This window comes from Musca vetustissima, unplaced genomic scaffold (genome assembly GCF_032173495.1).
Source record: "Musca vetustissima isolate MV318-11 ecotype Yass unplaced genomic scaffold, APGP_CSIRO_Mvet_v1 utg19474, whole genome shotgun sequence".
In the NCBI taxonomy this organism is placed as follows: domain Eukaryota; kingdom Metazoa; phylum Arthropoda; class Insecta; order Diptera; family Muscidae; genus Musca; species Musca vetustissima.
The window spans coordinates 121730-143457 of NW_026876593.1; the positions used below are offsets into that span (position 1 = coordinate 121730).

A 21728-nucleotide genomic window follows, 5' to 3' on the forward strand; every position below is an offset into this window, starting at 1 on the left:
GGATTATCCGAGGCGTGGATTTTTTAAAGTATATTTTTTGAGGGATTATCCGAGGCGTGGATTTTTTAAAGTATATTTTTTGAGGGATTATCCGAGGCGTGGATTTTTTAAAGTATATTTTTTGAGGGATTATCCGAGGCGTGGATTTTTTAAAGTATATTTTTTGAGGGATTATCCGAGGCGTGGATTTTTTAAAGTATATTTTTTGAGGGATTATCCGAGGCGTGGATTTTTTAAAGTATATTTTTTGAGGGATTATCCGAGGCGTGGATTTTTTAAAGTATATTTTTTGAGGGATTATCCGAGGCGTGGATTTTTTAAAGTATATTTTTTGATTGATTTTTAAGTGAATTATTAGGGGCGAGGATTTTTTAAAGAATATTTTATACCTGTAAAAATAATAGTATAAAAACACACATTTTCATTTAAAACATATTTTTGGTTTCTATTTATTGATAATATTTATTTCTTTAAATTGTTTTTTTGTTTAAAATCAATTGCAATTGATTTTGTTACTACTAAAGTTATCATTCTGTGTTTTTTGTTTTAATATTGACAATAAACTCCTACAAAAAATTTTACTACCATAAAAAAGGTTGTATTTTGTTTTTTTTTTTTCAACTGTAATTATTTTTTATCCTTGCTTACTTAATTATTATTATAAAAAAATAACTTTAAACTTTACAAAAAAGGTAAATACAAAAATAAATGGAAACCAAAAACAAAAATATATATAAACAAGATTATAAACAGTACAAAAATAACAAAAAAAAAGTGGAGAATCTTTACAAAAACATATAAAAAGGATGAATGGAGGGATCTTACAAGAGAGCAATAAGAAAGAACTTTGGGAGATTTGGGATTTTGTTTTTTTTTTAGAAATTTCCTGGTTATCAAATAATTAATTTTTTATATATAGAACCATATGTTTACAATTGTTTCTTTTCGTTTTTTAAAATTCCGTTTTGTTTTTGTTTTTTAGAAAATGAAATCACAACAATAGTAAAAGCAAACGTGCATCAACCGTTTCTGGTTGGGATGAGGATGTTAATAATGTTGGCCGCTCATCAGTTACCACAAAATCGCTTACAGCGGATATCGTCGTCGTCATCGTTGTTGTTAGCACCGCTCTATTACTGCTACCAGTTCCCGCAACTACTACATCACTACCACTCACGTTGTCACACGTTGCTTGCAGTAAATCTCAGAGTCCAGTGTGACTGGTCTGCAATTGTTCAATAGAAATTGAAAGCTGTTCCAAACGTTGCATCAGCTGCAGCATATTCTCTTGAGCTTTGGCGGCATTAAAGTCATTACCATTCTCCAGTGAATCTTCCTCGGAGGCGGCCAGTTCGAAATGCAATTTGGCAAGGCTTTCTTGTTGTTCGCGTATTTTTGTCATTTGATCCATGGTACAGCCGGAACCTATGGTGAGTGGGTGGCGGTCGAGATGGTTTCGGAAAGAAAGAAAAAAGTTAAATGCAAATAATCGAATTGTTATTGTTTTTTAGAAAATCTTAACTACAATTAATTGCAAAAGGCAAAAACAAAAATATCACTCAAATGATAAGATATGGCGAATAATAAATAATAGGAAGAAATTTGTAGTTGTTGCTGTTGTTGACTTTTATCGCAATTATGAGGTTATTTAATTTTTGTTTATCAATGTTTTGATTTTTTGTTTTGTATTACTATGGGTAAATATGAATTATCTTGGGGTGGAGGGACACACATGACATATAACGATTTTTTAGGGTCTATAAGAAGCGTGGGGCTCTGATTGGCTTTAACATGGCGAAGTCCATGGTTATCTTGGTCCCTCTTTCATCTCAATTGTGGATACTGACCTTCCCGCGGTTTCACCTGGGCTAACTACTTTCATCATCCTTTGAAATAGTGAGTTGATATTTGCCTCGAGTTCAACCATAAGAACTATAAAAAATGGGTTGAAGCGTCGGGTTAGTTGCCCACACTTACTATGAAAAAGCAACGAAAAAGAAAACCCCGCAAACATATAAAGGACCACGATCTGCGAATCTACACTTGGAATGTGCGCACGTTGTACAGAACGGGCGAAGTTTTCGCCTTGACTCAAGAAGTACAAAGCCGATATTATTGCCTTACAGGAAATGCGATGGAAAGGGACCCCATGTTTCTTTGGACCAAATCCGTTTCAGAAAATTTAGATTTCATCAGAACTTTGCCCATCTTATTATTTCTTCAAACTTAGTTCCGAAGATGGGGAATGGCGTAAGTAAATCAGATGATTACGACGTATATTATAGCTGCGATGAAACGAGACGTACATTTGGCTGTGGATTTATGGTTAATAGGAGAATAAAAAAACCTCGTCTCCAGATTCACTCCAGTAGATGAGCGAATTGTTATAATCCGTATAAACGCGAAGTTATTCTACATCAGTCTTATTTGCGCCCATGCTACGACCGAAGATAAAGATAGAAGAATAGAAACAGCATATGATCGTTGTCCTGGCCCTGACATTAAAATTCGGCTACGAGATTTTAATGCAAAAATCGAAAGGGAAAATATCTTCCGATTTTTGAAGAAACATCAGACAACGACATGAGGTTGATTGATTTCGCGGCAGCAACAAATATGGTAGTTAGTAGCACCAGATTCAAGCATCTCGATATACACAAGGCCATCTGGAGTTCTCCTGATCAAGCAACGAGAAATCAAATTGACCATGTTGTGATTGACGGGAGGCATTCGTCCAGTGTTTTAGACATTCGATCGATACGAGGAGCGAATATCGATTCGAACCACTAGCTTGTAGCAGCCAAGGTTCGCACCCGTCTCAATGTAGCAGCAAAGGTGCGGTCTAATGTAACACGGAAATTTTACGTCAAAAAGGTGCAAACACAACAGATAGCAGAAGCCTTCTCCGCTCAACTTACCCACCTGGTTGACGGAAGCACTTCTTGTCCCGATAATAGTATAGAAGCACAATGGCAGAGAATTGACCACTCCCTACAAACTGCAGCAAAAGCAACACTTGGGTAACTAAGACCACCATCAAGAAATCCGTGGTAAGATCAGGAGTGTCGTAATGCTACTGATATGAAAAACGCAGCGTATAGGGCAACGCTGCGGACAGTAGCAACACGTAATGCGATGGAAAACTATCGGGAGAAATCGAGAGAGGAGAAACGTGTTTCAGAAAAAAGAAGAAAGAACAAGAAAAACGTGAGCAAATCGAGATGTACAGGAGTCAGAATGAAGTCCGGGAGTTTTACCAACGAGTAAAACACCAAATCGAAGGCTTTGGTGCAGGCCCATTCACCTGCAGAGATGAAGAAGGAAACCTGGTGACAGATACAGACAGCGTGTTGAGGATCTGGAAGGAGCTTTTTGAAAAGCTTCTGGTATCAAGTAGTGGCGATGAAGAAGATACCCCAGAACCAATAAGAGATGACGGTATAGATTGTATACCACCTAGCCAAGATGAGGTCAGAATAACAAGAAATCTGCTGAAGAACAATAAAGCAGCAGGAACCGATGGGCTACCAGCCGAACTATTCAAGACTGGTGGTCAGATTCTGGTAAGGAGCATGCACCAGCTGATTTAGCTAGAGGAATGCATGCCCAATGATTGGAACCTCAGCATCCTGTGTCCCGTGAATAGAAAAGGAGACAAGACGATATGTGCCAATAATAGAGGAATAAGTCTCCTTCCCATCGCATATAAAGTGCTATCCAGCGTACTGTGTGAACGACTGAAGCCAATGTTCAATGGCATTATTGGACCATACCAATGCGGCTTCAGACCTGGCAAGTTCACCATTGACCAGATTTTCACTCTGCGCCAAATCCTAAAAAAAAAACACGAAAAACACATCGACACATTCCTCCTATTCGTCGATTATAAAGCCGCATTCGACAGCCCTATCCGTTCAGGGGTGTTAAAGCCATGCGTTCGGCATTCCTGCAAAATTAATTCGGCTATGCAGGATAACTTTACCTGGCACAAGATCAGCAGTTAAAGTCGGAAAGGCCCTCTCGAGCCTTTAATACCGAACGAGGATTCAGACAAGGTGACAGTTTGTCGTGTGACCTTTTTAACATTCTGCTGGAAAAGATCATACGCAAGGCAAAGGTGACCAGAAATGGTACTTTGTACACCAAACAACACATGTTACTCGCCTACGCCGATGACATCGACATAATGGGTCGAACATTGAGAGCGGTAACAGCCAATTTTGAACAAATTGAGAAGGTGTCTCCCAAAGTGGGTCTGGCAGTAAACGGCGAGAAAACCAAGCTGATGGTAACAACGCGCAAGACGTCCAGCTTCGAAGTAGTCAAAGATTTTATATACCTTGCTACCGTCATAAATAAAACTAATGACATCAGTTTTGAAATTCGGTGAAGGATAGTGTTGGCCAACAGATGCTACTATGGTCTGAGTAAGCAACTCAAAAGCAAGGCCACCTCCCGCCAGACTAAACTCGCACTCTGATACTCTGATAATACCCTGATACTACTCGTGCTGTTATATGGATCTGAAGCATGGGTACTTACGCAAGCAGATGAGGCAGCTCTTGGAGTGTTTGAGAGACAAATTCTCCGAAAGAGCCGATCTGCCTTGACGGTGAATATCGCTGTCGAATGAAACATGAGCTGTACCAGCTATTCTCGGACATCGGCGTTGTTAGACGTATTGAGCTACAGCGACGACGTTGGCTAGGTCATGTTGTGAGAATGGATAAATATGGGCATCATGGGCCCAAAAGGCATATAAAAACGAACCTGTTGATGGCTCACGCAGAAGGGGAAGATCACGAACTAGATGGAAAGACCAAGTAGAAAACAACATCTTGGAACGTGGTCTTTCAAATTGGAGGAGATGCGCACAAGACCGACACGTTTAGAAATATTTTTTAAGCTTGGCTTATGGAAGAAGGGAGTCTTTCTAGACGAGCTGAAGGGAGTCTTCCCAGACGAGCTGAAATTAGCCTTTATATACGAACTGAAGGGGGTCTTTCTAGACTAGCTAAAGGGAGTCTCTATAGATGAGCTGAAGGAAGTCTTTATAGAGCGCTGAAGGGAGTCCTTATAGACGACTTTATAGACGAGCTGAAACTTCTGGTCAGGCTAAAAAGGATATGGAAGTCTTTATATCTCGCCTCGGGGAGTCTCTATTAATGTTTGTTTGCAGATATCTGGAGTTCTAAACACTACGAAACCAAAAGGGACATAGGACCATTTCCGCTCCTTCAAATTTGTACTATTACTCCAAATTACTAATTTCTACATAATTAAATTAAACAAATTATAAAAAATCAAATTTTAAATTTCATTAACTACTCACCAAACGCTTTCAGTTTCCCCGAATGGAAATCATCCAATAGTCCTAACAGTGCCCGCTCCATATGTTTAACATCCGGTACTTCTGAGACAAAAGAATGATGTTTAATGGGACGTTGATCGAATTTATCACTGAGATTGTTGCTGGTGTTCACCGATGACATGAGACCGGGATAGCCAGCACTGACGCTGATGCCAGTGCTGGTGCTAACGCTCGGTTTGCGTCGTGACGGTGTTGTATTCGCCGCAATGACACTCGGATGATAGGCAGTACTGCTGGTTGGGGTTGTGCCGTTGCCGCTGCTGCTGCTACTGTGGCTTTTGTTGCTATTGCTAGTGTTGTTATTATTGTTGTTGTTGTTGATGATGTTGTTGATATTATTGTTATGAATGATGATGGTGCTGGTGTTAATTGCCTGATGAATATCATCGTTACTTAAAGTCAACGGCAAAGCCGATGCAACAGCCGTGGCAATTGTTGTGGCCGTCGTAAATGGTTGACTTAAATTAGTCGTACATATGCTGTTGTTGTTGCTGCTGTGATTGTAGTTTTTGTTCGATATGCTGTTTAAATTATGCGTATTGTAGATATCATCCCCGTCTATGTTTGTTGTACTTTCATCGCTTAGTGTGTCACTGCTACTCAGCTGGGTAATATCATTTAGACTATTTGAATCACAATCTATTAGAAGAGAGGGTCCATCCACATCATCATCATGCGTATCCATGGCAAATATAGCAGATCGCGGTATAATAAGACCAACATTAGCAGTAGCAGCAGTACCGGACACCGAGGTCGTAGAGCCAACGGCAGTAGTCACAATCATACCAGAGGTTTTTACCACCATTGTTTGTGATTTTGTGGTGGTCATCGTAGTTATATTTATTGACGATGTCATTGTTGTTGTTGATGGTGGGGCAATGGTATAGAAATTTTGGATTTTGTTGTTTTTGGTTTTTTGGTTATGATGACAAAATGATGTGACGTTGTGTTGAATATCGGGGGTTAACAACGTAACAGAAAATAATGTAAGGAAAAAAAATGAGGAGAAAAAAGAAACAAAAAAAAAATTAAAATTAACAAAAAAAATCCAAATTATTTTCAAAAAATAAAAATTAACAAATTTTATAATAATTTACATGTAACACATGTTAGGTTAGTATCTAAAATAATATATAAACAATTCACAAAAAATAAATAAAATATGTTGAAATTAATTATCGTGTTTGGAAGACGTTCGCCTGCTGTGTGTGTGTGTGTGTAAGGCCGCTTGAACTGTATGGCGCCAAAATAATAACTGACTACTACGACTTGTTTCCGTGTGCTTCCGTATGAGAGAAGAACACAAATTTGCTGCTAAGGAGCTTTTGAAGCAACGTTTTGCGCATAACAACAGTGCAGGGCATAATTATAGCAACTGTGAGACCTTTAACACACCGAAATGGTGAGGGTGAAGAATATTTTTTCAGGAACTATTAGAGGCGTGGATTTTTAAATGAATATTGTTAAGTCATTTTGGATTTTTAAAGAACATTTCTTCAAGGACCTACAAGGCTTGGATTTTATAAAGACTATTTTTTCAAGGACCTACAGCGTGGATTTTTATAAAAATATTTTTTCAAGGACTATTAAGGCTTGGATTTTTTATAGGATATTTTTTCAGGGACCAACAGAGGCTTGGATTTCATGGTCCTTGAAAAATAGTCCTTAACAAATCCACGCCTATTGTTGGTCCTTGAAAAATAGTCCTTAACACATCCACGCCTATTGTTGGTCCTTGAAAAATAGTCCTTAACAAATCCACGCCTATTGATGGTCCTTGAAAAATAGTCCTTAACAAATCCACGCCTATTGATGGTCCTTGAAAAATAGTCCTTAACAAATCCACGCCTATTGATGGTCCTTGAAAAATAGTCCTCAACAAATCCACGCCTGTTGATGGTCCTTGAAAAATAGTCCTCAACAAATCCACGCCTGTTGATGGTCCTTGAAAAATAGTCCTCAACAAATCCACGCCTATTGATGGTCCTTGAAAAATAGTCCTTAATCCACGCCTATTGATGGTCCTTGAAAAGTAGTCCTTAACAAATCCACGCCTATTGATGGTCCTTGAAAAATAGTCCTCAACAAATCCACGCCTGTTGATGGTCCTTGAAAAATAGTCCTCTACAAATCCAAGCCTATTGATGGTCCTTGAAAAATAGTCCTTAACAAATCCACGCCTATTGATGGTCCTTGAAAAATAGTCCTTAATCCACGCCTATTGATGGTCCTTGAAAAGTAGTCCTTAACAAATCCACGCCTATTGATGGTCCTTGAAAAATAGTCCTCAACAAATCCACGCCTTTTGATGGTCCTTGAAAAATAGTCCTCTACAAATCCAAGCCTATTGATGGTCCTTGAAAAATAGTCCTTAACAAATCCACGCCTATTGATGGTCCTTGAAAAATAGTCCTTAACGAATCCACGCCTATTGATAGTCTTTGGAAAATAGTCCTTAACGAATCCACGCCCGCTATAGACCCTGAAAAATAGTCCTTAACGAATCCACGCCTATTGATGGTCCTTGAAAAATAGTCCTCTACAAATCCAAGCCTATTGATGGTCCTTGAAAAATAGTCCTTAACAAATCCACGCCTATTGATGGTCCTTGAAAAATAGTCCTCAACAAATCCACGCCTGTTGATGGTCCTTGAAAAATAGTACTTAACGAATCCACGCCTATTGATGGTCTTTGAAAAATAGTCCTTAACAAATCCACGCCTATTGATGGTCCTTGAAAAATAGTCCTTAACGAATCCACGCCTATTGATAGTCTTTGGAAAATAGTCCTTAACGAATCCACGCCCGCTATAGACCCTGAAAAATAGTCCTTAACGAATCCACGCCTATTGATGGTCCTTGAAAATTATTATTTAAAAAATCCACGCCTCCTTCAGGCCCTATTATGGGCATTGAAAAAATATTTTTTTAAAAAAATCCACGCCCGCTATAGACCCTGAAAAAATATTATTTTAAAAATCCAAGCCTTTGTTAGACACAGAAAAAATATTCTTTTAAACATCCACGCGTCTTTTAGACCCTGAAAAATATTCTTTTAAAATTCCACGCCTATTAAACGCCTTGAAAAAATATTCTTTAACAAATCAACGACTGTTATAGGCCTTGAAAAATATTCCTCAAAAAATCAACGACTGTTATAGGCCTTGAAAAATACTTCTCAAAAAATCAACGACTATTATAGGCAATGAAAAAATATTTTTTAAAAAAATCGTCGAATATTATAGGTATCCTAACATCAGTAAGTTGTGCAAAATTTCGTGCCAATTGGCCTAGATTTGACTCCTTGGTGGACCATTTAACAAAAATCGGACGAAAATATATATGGGAGCTACATATAAATCTGAACCGATTTATCTAAAACTTGGCACTCGTTAGTGTATCCTAACTTCATTACGTTGTGCAAAATTTCGTGCAAATCGGCCTTAATTTGACTCTTTGGTGCACAATTTACATAAAATCGGACGAAACTAAATATGGGAGCCAGCAACGTACACAGGATTTCATTTGGGGGGGCCGGTAGTACAAAATGAAAAATTCGCGGTTGTAAACATAAATTTACAGTGGAAAAAATTCATTCCCCCCTGCGTACGTCCCTGATAGGAGCTATATCTAAATCTAAACCGATTTTAATAAAACTTGACACACGCTAGTGTATCCTAACTTCAGTGCGTTGTGGAAAATTTTGTGCCATTCTGCCTACATTTGACTCTATGGTGCACCATTTACTTAAAATCGGACGAAACTAAATATGGGAGCTATATCTAAATATGAACCGTTTTAAAAAAAAATTGGCACACGCTAGTGTATCCTAAATAAATTTACAGTGGAAAAAATTAATTTCCCGGGCTTCCCCCCTGCGTACGTCCCTGATGGGAGCTATATCTAAATCTAAACCGATTTTAATAAAACTTGACACACGCTAGTGTATCCTAACTTCAGTGCATTGTGGAAAATTTTGTGCCATTCTGCCTACATTTCACTCTTTGGTGCACCATTTGCTAAAAATCGGACAAAAATATATATGGGAGCTATATCTAAATCTGAACCGATTTTTCCCAATTTCGTCCTTGGGACAAATTTCATCTAATTCGGATAATAAATGCGACCTGCACTTCGTTTACATTTTAACATGGACAGACAGACGGACGGACGGACATGCATAAATCGACTCAGAAAGTGATTCTATGCATATTCTCAAAAGGAACCATGGGTCTATCTCGTTTTCTTTTGCCTATTACAAACATATGCACAATGACATAATACCCTATACCACAGTGTGGTAAAGGGTATAAAAATATTGAAGATAAAACAATGCTATAATTTTAAACCACACTGTATTATTCTGATGATACTTCATTCAATGGCACAAAGCAATCTGATATAAGAACAAAGAATAAAAAAAAACACGAGGATATTTTACTTTTGCGATAGGGTGGTTATTTTTTTCCAGCTGTAAAAGGGGGACGTAATTTTTGCTACAATGCTTGCATTTATGTTTGCCTCTTAACGCGATTCGTGACTTTGGGGCCCTAGAACAAAAAAACGATAAAATTGCCAATAATTATGTGCCTGCCCGACAGCCATGCAGCAGCAGGGTAGTAGCATCAACAAGTATGCTTGCTTTTTTTGGGCAATTAAATGTTATGCACAGGCGCCATGCCATGCCATTTAAATAAATGCAATAAAAAATACCTAATGCGTGAATAAAAATATTGTAAGAAGAATAAAATATAGTATTTTTCTTTTTTGTAATAAATGCAATAAAATTGTGGTTTGTTAGGCATTCTTGTTGTTTGCTTAGCAGCAGCAACAAACAACAAACAAAATGATGTCATTGTCCAGCAATAAATTGGGCTTTATAAAGTATTTGCGAGTGCCAGTAGTTACAGAGATTTAAGAATATTATCGTATAATTATCATATCATGCTCGTTTGCATGCAAATTGTATATTTTATTTGTATTTCACTTTTTTATATTGGAGTGTGGAGATTTTTGGGGTAAGAAAATCTGTTGCTTTAAATTTCTTTCTAAGGGATTTGTATGAACAGATTAAAAATCTGAATACACCCACAACAAATAATGCAAATCAAGGACAATTCCAAAGAGGATAGGTAAAGTATAAGGCTTCTGTAACAGATTCAGAGTTAAGAAGAGAGGTAAATAAAGCAATGAGTCATGTTGGAGCAATCTGAGAGGATGGTGGTTTTTATATTGTCTGTAAACCCTTTATGTGAATTTTTAAATTGGTGGGATGTTACAAGTGCAACCTACAAAAGGCGTGGATTTTTAAAAAGTATTTTTTGGAGATCTATACAAGGCGTGGATTTTAAAAAGTATTTTTTGGAGATCTATACAAGGCGTGGATTTTAAAAAGTATTTTTTGGAGATCTATACAAGGCGTGGATTTTAAAAAGTATTTTTTGGAGATCTATACAAGGCGTGGATTTTAAAAAGTATTTTTTGGAGATCTATACAAGGCGTGGATTTTAAAAAGTATTTTTTGGAGATCTATACAAGGCGTGGATTTTAAAAAATTGATTTTTGGAGACCTATAGATGGAGTGGATTTTAAAAAATTGATTTTTGGAGACCTATAGATGGTTTGGATTTTTAAAAAGTAGTTTTTGGAGACCTATAGTAGGTGTGGATTTTTAAAAAGTAGTTTCTGGAGACCTATAGTAGGTGTGGATTTAGAAAAAAACATTTCTTAGAGACTTATAAAAGGCGTGGATTTAAAAAAAAAAAACATTTCTTGGAGACCTATAAAAGGCGTGGATTAAAAAAAATCTTGGAGACCTATAAAAGGGGTGGATTAAAAAACATTTCTTGGAGACCTATAAGGAGTGGATTATAAAGAAACATTTTTTTGAGACCTATAAAAGGCGTGGATTAAAAAAAAAACATTTCTTGGAGAACTATAAAAGGCATGGATTAAAAAAAATTTCTTGGAGAACTATAAAAGGCATGGATTAAAAAACATTTCTTGGAGACCTATAAAAGGCGTGAAATTAAAAAAAAAAAAACATTTCTAGAAAAAAAATGTTTTTGGAGACCTATAGTAGACGTGGATTTAGAAAAAAAAATATTTTTGAAGGCCTATAGAATGCGCGAATTTACCATTTTACCCTTGGGGATACTAAGGGCTTAGACGTCTCAGTCACCAGCTTCCTAGATGTGCTGGGATCTCCAAGAGTTTTCTCCTTCTTTGAAAGGACTACAGTGGTAGTCTTCGCACTAGGTCTGGGAATCCTTTCAATCAAGAAGTACCTCGCAATATCATTCGGATAGTTTCTGTAGAACTTCCGAATGAATTTGATGTTCCTCTTGATCAAAAGGAACTCCTGTCTCGTCCGATGAAAAAAACAGCTCTCCGGTACATCTCGTTGGCAGCGTATCAGCCTTCGCTTCGACTGCCAACTGCCTGAGAAGTCTCGCGACGTCACTACTGGCCATGTAAATAAAGTTCGGATCCTCAACCTCGCCAGGATTAACACCTCTACTCATCATCTGGCAGGACTCACCTTGCTTCGGAGGAGGCACCATGATAGCTACCGTGTTCGCCATCGTAGTGCTAATCACTGTAGTTTCCATGATGTATTCCTTGTCTGACAAGGGTGAGTCGTCTTAGAGTTAATTCGGAATGCTCTCCTGACTAAGGCGAAAGGAGCCGGTTTCATCTAATAAATCCTTCTGCCTCTCCAAGCTTGCGTTCACGTCGTCGAGAGTAACAAGACTTGAAACAAAAGAGAGGTCCAGAGGATTAGATTGGGTCGTCAACATGTGTGGGGGTTCATTGAAGTCTGACCTTGTAGAGTTCGAGACTGAGGGTGCCAAGGCAGTCACACCAGCATCAGTCGAAAAATCGCATAACATATTGTAGTGACCCAGACCTTGAGATGGTTATTTAGGGACGCCATTCTCGCCTCGTCAGCTCAGGGATCATAGGCTCTCGATCATTTCCTCCGAGAATTTCCCCCAGAGCCCGCTGATTGTCCGCGACTGTTTATTTGTTATTCACAGTTACCCAATGAATAGTATTGGGCTTCCCACTATCCGCAACCTGTGGACGTGTCCGTTAGCATTCAGCTCTGCTCCCCGAAAGCGGCTAAATACCCATGTAGGACAAAACTTTAATATTTGTTAGTTTCCCAAAAGAATTACTGTGAGGAAGGATTTCAAAGGATGTGTGACCTGAGTGTTCACGTCGTAGAACAACTTTGTTGATGTCTCATATGAAAAGGGAGATCAAATTAACTGTATGAATCATAACATGTCCCTGTAGGATTAAATCACTCACTTCCTAATGTGACTTCAAAAAAGTCGATCATTCCCCTTTATACGAGGATGAGGGAGAGCTATAAAAAATTAAAAATATACTCTGTAGAGTATATTAAACGTGGATTTAGAAAAAAATTGGAGGTCTATAGTTGACGTGTATTTTTTGGAGACCTATTTTTTTTAGGCGTTTCAGTCACCATCATTCTAGATATGCTAGGACCTCCAACAGTTTTCTTCTTCTTTGAAGAGACTGCCGTGGTGGCATTCGTACTAGATCTAGGAATCCTTTCAATCAAGAAGTCCCTCGCAATATCATTTGGATAGTTCCTGGAGAACTTCCCAATGAATTTGAGGTTCCTCTTGATCAAAAGGAACTCCTTTTCCGTGATAGAGTCACTGTCCCGTCCAATGAATCGGTTGCAGTAGTTCACCCCTCTTCGGTACATCTTATTGGCAGCGATCTCCTAGGCGTTGACTTGTCTTGCAGTTCCTGGTCTTCATCATTTTGCAGTTCCTGGACATCCAACTGATAATCGCGACGTCATCCATGGCCTGTAGTCTCGCGACGTCACTACAGGCCATGGAGATAGAGTTCGGATCCTCAACCTCGCCAGAGTTAACACCCCTACTCATCATCTGGAAGGACTTAGCTTGCTTCGGAGGAGAAACCTGGATAGCTAAAGTGTTCGTCACTGTAGTGCTAATCACTGCAGTTTCCATGATATGAAAGTTGATTCGGGATGCTCTCCTGGCTAAGGCGGAAGGAGCCGGTTTCCTCTAATAAATTGAGAAGATACGCCTCTTAGGATACGATACGATCTCAGGATCATAGGCTCTCGGTCATTTCCTCTGAGACTTTCTCCCTGATTGTCCGCGACTGTTTATTTGTTATTCACAGTTACCCATTGAATAGTATTGAGCTTCCCACTATCCGCAACCCGTGGACGCGTCCGTTAGCATTCAGCTCTGCCCCCCGCCAAACAATAACTGCTGACAATCTAGGACAAAACTTTAATATTTATTGAGTTTACCAAAAATGAGCTTGCTCGGTTACTTCATTAGCGAAATCCTTAAGAATTACTGTGAGGAAGGATTTCAAAGGATGTGTGACCTGAGTGTTCGTAGAACTACTTCGTTGATGTCTCATATGAAGAGGGAGATCAAAATCAAAATCATGAAAATGGATATTAAATCACTCACTTCCAAATGGGTCATCAACGAAGTTTATCATTGCCGTTTATACGAGGATGAGGGAGAGCTACAAAAATTAAAAATATACTCTGTAGATGACAATCACTAAGAAGCAGAAGACCTCGACTGTTTGGTAATTATTGAATTGATAACCTAGCATTCTTCTGCGGAATAGATCCTGAACATCCTTTAATATTAACGGTAATGATAAACTTGCCGTTCATACGAGGATGAGGGAGAGCTACACAAATTTAAAAATATACTATGTAGATGACCATCACTAAGAAGCAGAAGACATCGACTGTTTGGTAATTATTGAATTGATAACCTAGCTTTCTTTTGCGGAATAGATCCTGAACATCTTTAATATGAAGCAACCACCACCTATTAATTACATCATCCACATAATCCGCATAACATATTTTATGTAGACCTACAAAAAAATATCGAGGAGTGTTAAAAGATTATTTTTGTTGAAGTCTTACAAAAATCTCGGAAAAAAATATTTTGGGGCTTCTAAAATGGTATTTTGACGCTCTCATAGTTTTAGCCAATTTGTAAGTCAGGATGTGTTGTGTTGCCTTAAGAACTAAATGTTATAAATTCTGAAGTGATTAGCTTCTTCCGCACATAGAACTCTTTTAGAATCATATGTAAAATGTATTATTAGTAATTAGTTGATATGAAAACGAATAATAAAAAAACTATACATAAAAAATTATACTGATAACAAGAAATATATAAACTATAAAAATGGAAAAACACAAAAGACAAAGAAAATATGAAAATGTAAATCAAATAATTTATGATTTGAAATGGAATATTGAAATGAACAATTCTATTAATGTTCCAGGATAATGCCAATTGATATATGACAACAATAGTAGATGGATTTTAGTTTTTGATGAACACCAGACACGCCCTCAGCGACTTTTTTCATGAGAAACACTAGATTTATCAAAAACATACTATGCGGGGTTGATCATCTCATCTACCCACAAATGCTTTCTAAAATAACATACCTTTTAATAGTTTACGGGGTCTTGATTTGAATTCAAACCGTTCATCATTGGTGCCATGCAAATGCGGTCGCGGACGTCTTTCATTGATATAGGTTACTTTGGCAGATGTTTGGCCGATTTTATCAGAACGTTCAATGGAACATGAGGCGGAATTACGGCTACGAGTTGTTTCACCACTAGATATACTCTTAATCTATAACAAGAACAACAACAACAATAAACAGAGGAAATGAGCAATGCAATGTGGGTTTAGAGAGATAAGACAAAGTTCAATCGCCAGCACGACCACCGCCACCAGCAGCAGCATAGAGGCAGCAGTGAGATCGATTGCCAGACAAACAAACACACACACTAGAGAACTTACATTAATTTTGGGCACGGCCATTGGTGAGGCAGGAGTTGGAGCTGATTTGGGGGCGCTGTTTGTAACATCTTCTTCGGTTTCGACATCGACCAGTTTTTGGCGTTCCACCACTTCGTCATTGGGTTCCATGAGGATGATGGTCTTCTGCTGTATTATGATTAATTGGAAGCTATTGTTGTTTTGATTTTTTGTTCACCTTCTTGCTCTTCCTCCCTCTTCTTCTTCTGCAGCACCTCTTTTTGTATAGATTTTTTTCTTGTCTTTGTCAAAATCAAAACAGCCCGACACAAACAGCCAATATTCGAGAATTTATTGACGAGCCCCGTTTAATTTTAATTCGTATATTTATTCCACTGTATCATTGTAATGTACGAAGTGTGTGGGTCAGTTCATTTTGCAAGAAAAAAATCTTTAATAAGTTATAAATAAAAAATATTATTATGCTTCAGACCCTTTTTTCCACTTTGCAAACTTATCGATAACGAATGAGTTCAAATGAATCAATGATTCAGTGAAATGAACATGGGGAACTAGTGGTAGTTCAAATTGTAGATGGAGAAGGACCGATAACGATTGAATACAAAGCAAAGTGAGTGTTTTTATTTCAGTGTTTACGAAAGAGGGTGAAAACATAACAGCGAAAATGTTTAGAAATTAGATGGCAATACAGTGGAACTTCTTCGTAAAATTGCGGTTAATAGAAGATTCTTGCAGCGAAAAAGTTTAGAAATCAGTTGGAAATAGAGTAGAACTTCTGAAAAACGCCTTTCCATAAAAATTTCGATAATTAGAAGATTTTTGCAGGTTCTGGGACTCACAACAAATCTATCTGATTACTACGATGCAGTTTTTTTCTGATATGCAGTTTTCGATGATAAGAGCCATCAAAGTTCCGCAGGAACCCTTGGATTTCGTCATGCAAATTTCGCTAATACAATATGGGTATTCTTACGAAGTATTGCAACCAAATGATCAAAGAGAGAATTCAATATCAATTGGGAGAATGTAAAGCTCTTCTAACTAGGACCTGCACATATCAGAAGACGAAGTCCACATCGGTGTGTATCAACGAAATTCTGCATAGGTTAGCACTTCTGAAGGCAAACAGCATTAATTGTGCCAAGAGTGACAACTTGATTAATAAATTGTCTGTCCGAAAGTGTGTTGAATTTGGATGGATCCAGATTCACAGATAAGAAGGCCCGCAGGTCAGCTGCCTCTTCTATTTTTTATTCATCATATATACTGCTGGATGAGAAGTCTGTCAAAGTAGGACTGACAGCAAATGGCGGGAAGACAAAGCCAATGGTATATCAACGCGCAAGACGTCCTGTAGACTCGAAACAACTTTGGAACTTGTAAACTACAGCTTTGAGGTAGTGAACGATTTTATATACCTCGGTACCACCTTAAACAAAACTAATAACATCAGCTTTGAAATCCGGAGAAGAATAGTTTTGGCCAACAGATGTTTCTATGGTCTGAGTAAGCAACTCAAAAGCAAGGCCACTCTCGCTAGACCAAACTCACACTCTACAAGACGCTAATATTACCCGTGCTATTGTATGTATCTGAAGTATGGGTACTTGGGCAATCAGATAAAGCAGGTCTTGGAGTGTTTGAAGATCTATGGGCCGATCTGCGTCGACGATAAATATCGTCGCCATACTATATATTCTGGGACTACGTTGGCAAGGTCATGTTGTGAGAATGGATGAGGATTCCCCCACTTGGATGGATCCAAGGCCAATGAAGACCCCTATTGTTTTTTGTAAAGATAGGGGATGAAATGGACAGAATACTTAATTTTTGTCTGATTTTTTTGTCGCTCCAGAGGCCGCAATTATGACCCAAACATCGCGAAATTCTACATGGAGAAGGGGATCGGGCCAAATAATAACCATGCCAGTTTTGACAAAGATCGGTCAGTATTTAGCGGGTCAAATGGACCCTGAAATTTGTATTCAATGGTGTATATATTTACTCCTGAAGGATATAGACCCGAGATAGTATATCGAAGAGGAGTGGTTGACCTTTAAATTGATACAAATTATATTTTCGTATGTACATATTTACAGGTGCTTACGTATTCATATATTATTTAGTATTCCATTTCCACATTAGAGGGTGGAAATATAGTGCTGATCGCTTTCAAATTTTCTATGAGGATCCAGGAATGGTCAAGGACAACGCCTATAATTTTCGGTGGTGAACAGATAATAATTTTACGATGAAGTGTACCGAAAATTTAATTTGTTGTGTTTTTTCAAGTCGATCTATATGCCACAATTGAATGCTGAACATCTCAACACAACACACGGTGAAGGGAATCTGGAGAAGTAATTAGAAGAGCTGTACTGAATATTAATAATATTGGTTGACCTCTAGTCGAATATCGCGTGCAAATATCGCGAAATATTGCCAAAGCTCAAAATATAGAGCCACAGAAAGTTAGGTTTTCGTGGAAGTTGTGTAGGTTATAATATGGTCGTCCCCGTCCAACTATACTGCTCCGCTCACTGGTTTTAATATAAACTTAATTATTTTTTAAATTAAAAAATAGACTAATGTTCTCACTTGCCAATATTTATAGCACTTTTATTAAGAATTTACATGTGTTCTATATTAAAGAATAATTCCTATGTCCTTAACTCGACTTCTTGGCGAAACCCAAGCTGTAGACCATATGTAAAATACCCAAAAGACCAACACCGCAGAGGCCAACGGTAAGGCCAAACAAGGCCTTATCGGCTGGGCCACCCTTCAAGAAAACGGGCAGGGTGCTCTTGGCCTGTAATTTTTACCAAAAAATATAAATTAATAATAAAAAAATAAATATTACAAATATTATATTTTACATACTTGGAATTTTTCCATGTTCTTGGCAAGACCTTCGGGCAAAACCATTTTGAGTGTTGTATGTTTTCTTTTGGGCGGTTATGCAATGACTGTAATGAAGAAAATTGTAAATAGTTGCTATTATTCAATATTCAAGCAATTTTAAATATTGGAATAATGTTCACAGATTTTAAATTTTAATTTTTTGTTGTTCTTTTGTAATTAATTATTTTGATTTATTTATTATATTTTTTTAAAATATTTAAACTGACTTACATTTAGTTCTTATAGCAATATTTGCTTATTGCAAAAGTCTTTTGGTCTTTTTTGTGTTGGTATTGACAACAGTTGTGTGTAAAATTGTCAATTTTTAAAAATAGATTTTGAAAGATGCAGTGCTGATGAAAATAATTGAAAATTGCATAGTTGTAGTTGGTGCCAAAAGTGCATTACACAGTGAAATTATTTTTTTAAACATTCAGAAAATTTCGGTAGGAAAACAAATATTCTTTTAAAAATCCACGCCTCTTATATTAAATGAAAAAATATTCTTTTAATAATCAACGCCTCTTATAGAACCTGAAAAAATAAATGGTCCTTGAAAAAATATTCATTTAATAATCCACACCTCTCTTATAGAACCTGAAAAAATAAATGGTCCTTGAAAAAATATTTTGTTGATATAAATCCAATCTACTTAATTAAAGAATAACAAAATTTCAAATAAAAATCTTAAAAGTATTGAAGATAAATTTATTGTGTCAAAATCAAGTGACGGCTTATATTAAACTTGAAAAATATTTTTCTTAAACATTTTTTTGCGAATGGCGGGCACGATAACTCAAAAAGTAATAACCCAATCGATTTCAAATTTTTACACGTTTCTCTGCGAGTGTATATATTAAATAGGATAAAGCCAATCGGTGAAGATATTCCTTATTTTTTAACTTGGGTTTTGGTAAAAAATCGGCGATTTTCCAAAAATATTTTTTCAAAGGTCCACCATTTTTTTAATTTTAGAGCGAAGTCAATAATCCTAGTTCATACGAGAGCCAGAAATGTACTCTTTCTAACACCGTTGGAATTTTCGGATTCCGATGTTCCAGTGAGGAGTTATCATGCCCGCCATCAAAAATAAGGACTTTTCTTTAATTACAAAAACAACAACAAAAATGTTTTGTAAATTATTTTTCTTCTATTTTAAATCTTCAATTATATATGTGCAAATTTACAAACCTTAGCAAGCATTGGTATTGATTTACCAGCCCATTAAAAATCTTGAAAAATTAAAATCGAGAATGGGGGGGGGGTTCCCTTAATAATTCACGCCTCTTATAGACCCTGAAAAAATATTCTTTTAATAATCCACGCCTCTTATAGACCCTGAAAAAATATTCTTTTAATAATCCACGCCTCTTATAGACCCTGAAAAAATATTCTTTTAATAATCCACGCCTCTTATAGACCCTGATAAGATATTCTTTAAAAAAAACCATGCCTTGGATGGTCCCTGAAAAAATATTCTTTAAAAAAATTACGTCTTGTCTGACAATATTTGCAAAAAATATATCCTTCTACTAAAAATACACCTCATGTAATCCTGTAACTACTTCTATGTTGCATAGCTTAAAGTTCTCTTTGTGAGTAGGGGCGGGAGGGTAGAGCTTGTCGTAGAGGCAAATAAATATGTACGCTGAGTGTTGTTTGGCTTTTTATTCCCTATGCTGTGTCATATGGCCGATATTTTAATACCCATGAAAATAACTTTCATAAAACTTAAGAACAGCAAAAAAGCAATTTCGAAATGCTTAAAACCACGACAACAACAAGAACAAAACAAAAATTTTATGAAACTTTTTAAAAAATGTAGCTCTTGTAGAGTCGCATTCAAAACTTTCAAAAGTTATTGGTGATGGGAGCCAAAAATCTGAAGGGCTTTAGCTAGATGACATTTGGTGAATGGAAATAATCAGTTTTTAATACTAATAAAGTTTTATACTACATAACAACTTTTTTTTGGCTTGAAAGAGCATTCTTGTATTTTTTTCTTTATAAAAAATAAAATTAAAAAACAAATTACGCAAAGATAAAATACAAAATTAGCTATTCTTTCAGAATAAAAAAAAAATTAAAAATCCATTGCCAATTATGGGTTATTTTCAAAAAAAAAAATCGATTGATCATTATAAACAATTTTTAAAATTTCAAATTTCGACTGGTTTTTAAAATTTTAAATCCACGGCGAAAAGTGGTCAAATATATAGTGGATTTTGGATCGTTGCTTAGTGATTCCAACATTGAGAATATTATACGATTTTTTTTTTATTTTTATCCAATTGTGCATTGTTATTATTTTTCATTAGACTTTTTATATTAAGCTAACAAATAAATTGCAATTAAACATAAAAGTTCAAGAATAATCCAAAATGTCATCTTACTAAAGCCCTTCAGATTTTTAGCTCCCATCATCAATAACTTTTGAAAGTTTTGACTGTGAACTGCACCACGAAAAAAGTTCATATAGTTTTATTATTTTGGTTGGGTTGTTCCGGTTTAAGCATTTTGAAATTGCTTTTTTATTCTTAAGTTAGAGATGAAAGTTGTTTTCAGGGCTATTCAATATCTAGCAATGCTGTGCTAAGCTAAATAAAGCATGCGAACAAAAGCCACACAACACTCACTCAGCATACATATTTATTTTTTATACGATGGCAAGCTCTTACCTTCAGAACAAAAAAAATAATATATTTTGAGAATATAGATTGAAAAAAAACGACAAGTACAATTCAAAGATTGGATTTTAAAAAAATGATTCGATTTTTTTAAGAATACTTTTTTCAAGGATAATAAAAATATTTTTTAAGGCGAAAACAAGGCGTTGATTTTTTTAAAGAAGATTTTTTCAAGGACAAAAAGTGGTGTGGATTCTTTTAAAAGAATATTTCTTCAAGGACCATTTAAGGCGTGGATTTTTTAAAGAATATTTTTTCAAGGACCATTTAAGGCGTGGATTTTTTAAAGAATATTTTTTCAAGGACCATTTAAGGCGTGGATTTTTTAAAGAATATTTTTTCAAGGACCATTTAAGGCGTGGATTTTTTAAATAATATTTTTTCAAGGACCATTTAAGGCCTGGATTTTTTAAAGAATATTTTTTCAAGGACCATTTAAGGCGTGGATTTTTTAAAGCATATTTTTTCAAGGACCATTTAAGGCGTGGATTTTTTAAAGCATATTTTTTCAAGGACCATTTAAGGCGTGGATTTTTTAAAGCATATTTTTTCAAGGACCATTTAAGGCGTGGATTTTTTAGATTTTTTAAAGAATATTTTTTCAAGGACCATTTAAGGCGAGGATTTTTTAAAGAATATTTTTTCAAAGACCATTTAAGGCGTGGATTTTTTAAAGATTATTTTTTCAAGGACCATTTAAGGCGTGGATTTTTTAAAGAATATTTTTTCAAGGACCATTTAAGGCGTGGATTTTTTAAAGAATATTTTTTCAAGGACCATTTAAGGCGTGGATTTTTTAAAGAATATTTTTTCAAGGACCATTTAAGGCGTGGATTTTTTAAAGAATATTTTTTCAAGGACCATTTAAGGCGTGGATTTTTTAAAGAATATTTTTTCAAGGACCATTTAAGG

General features: G+C 36.3%; 2 protein-coding genes across 2 annotated transcripts; both read right to left on the minus strand.

The window, feature by feature from the left end:
* Positions 1-1163: 1163 nt before the first annotated feature.
* On the minus strand, positions 1164-15375 carry LOC133321135 (coiled-coil domain-containing protein 28A). The gene is made up of 4 exons (XM_061530229.1): positions 15247-15375; positions 14883-15075; positions 5333-5413; positions 1164-1425 (listed from the first exon to the last, which is right to left on the minus strand). Exons 1-4 carry the CDS (start codon positions 15373-15375, stop codon positions 1205-1207), a joined length of 624 nt encoding a protein of 207 aa, XP_061386213.1. The 3' UTR covers positions 1164-1204.
* A 2518-nt stretch (positions 15376-17893) lies between these two features.
* Positions 17894-18215, minus strand: LOC133321136 (uncharacterized). The gene is made up of 2 exons (XM_061530230.1): positions 18109-18215; positions 17894-18037 (listed from the first exon to the last, which is right to left on the minus strand). The coding sequence occupies exons 1-2, from the start codon at positions 18151-18153 to the stop codon at positions 17894-17896; spliced, it is 189 nt and encodes a 62-aa protein (XP_061386214.1). The 5' UTR covers positions 18154-18215.
* Positions 18216-21728: the final 3513 nt, after the last annotated feature.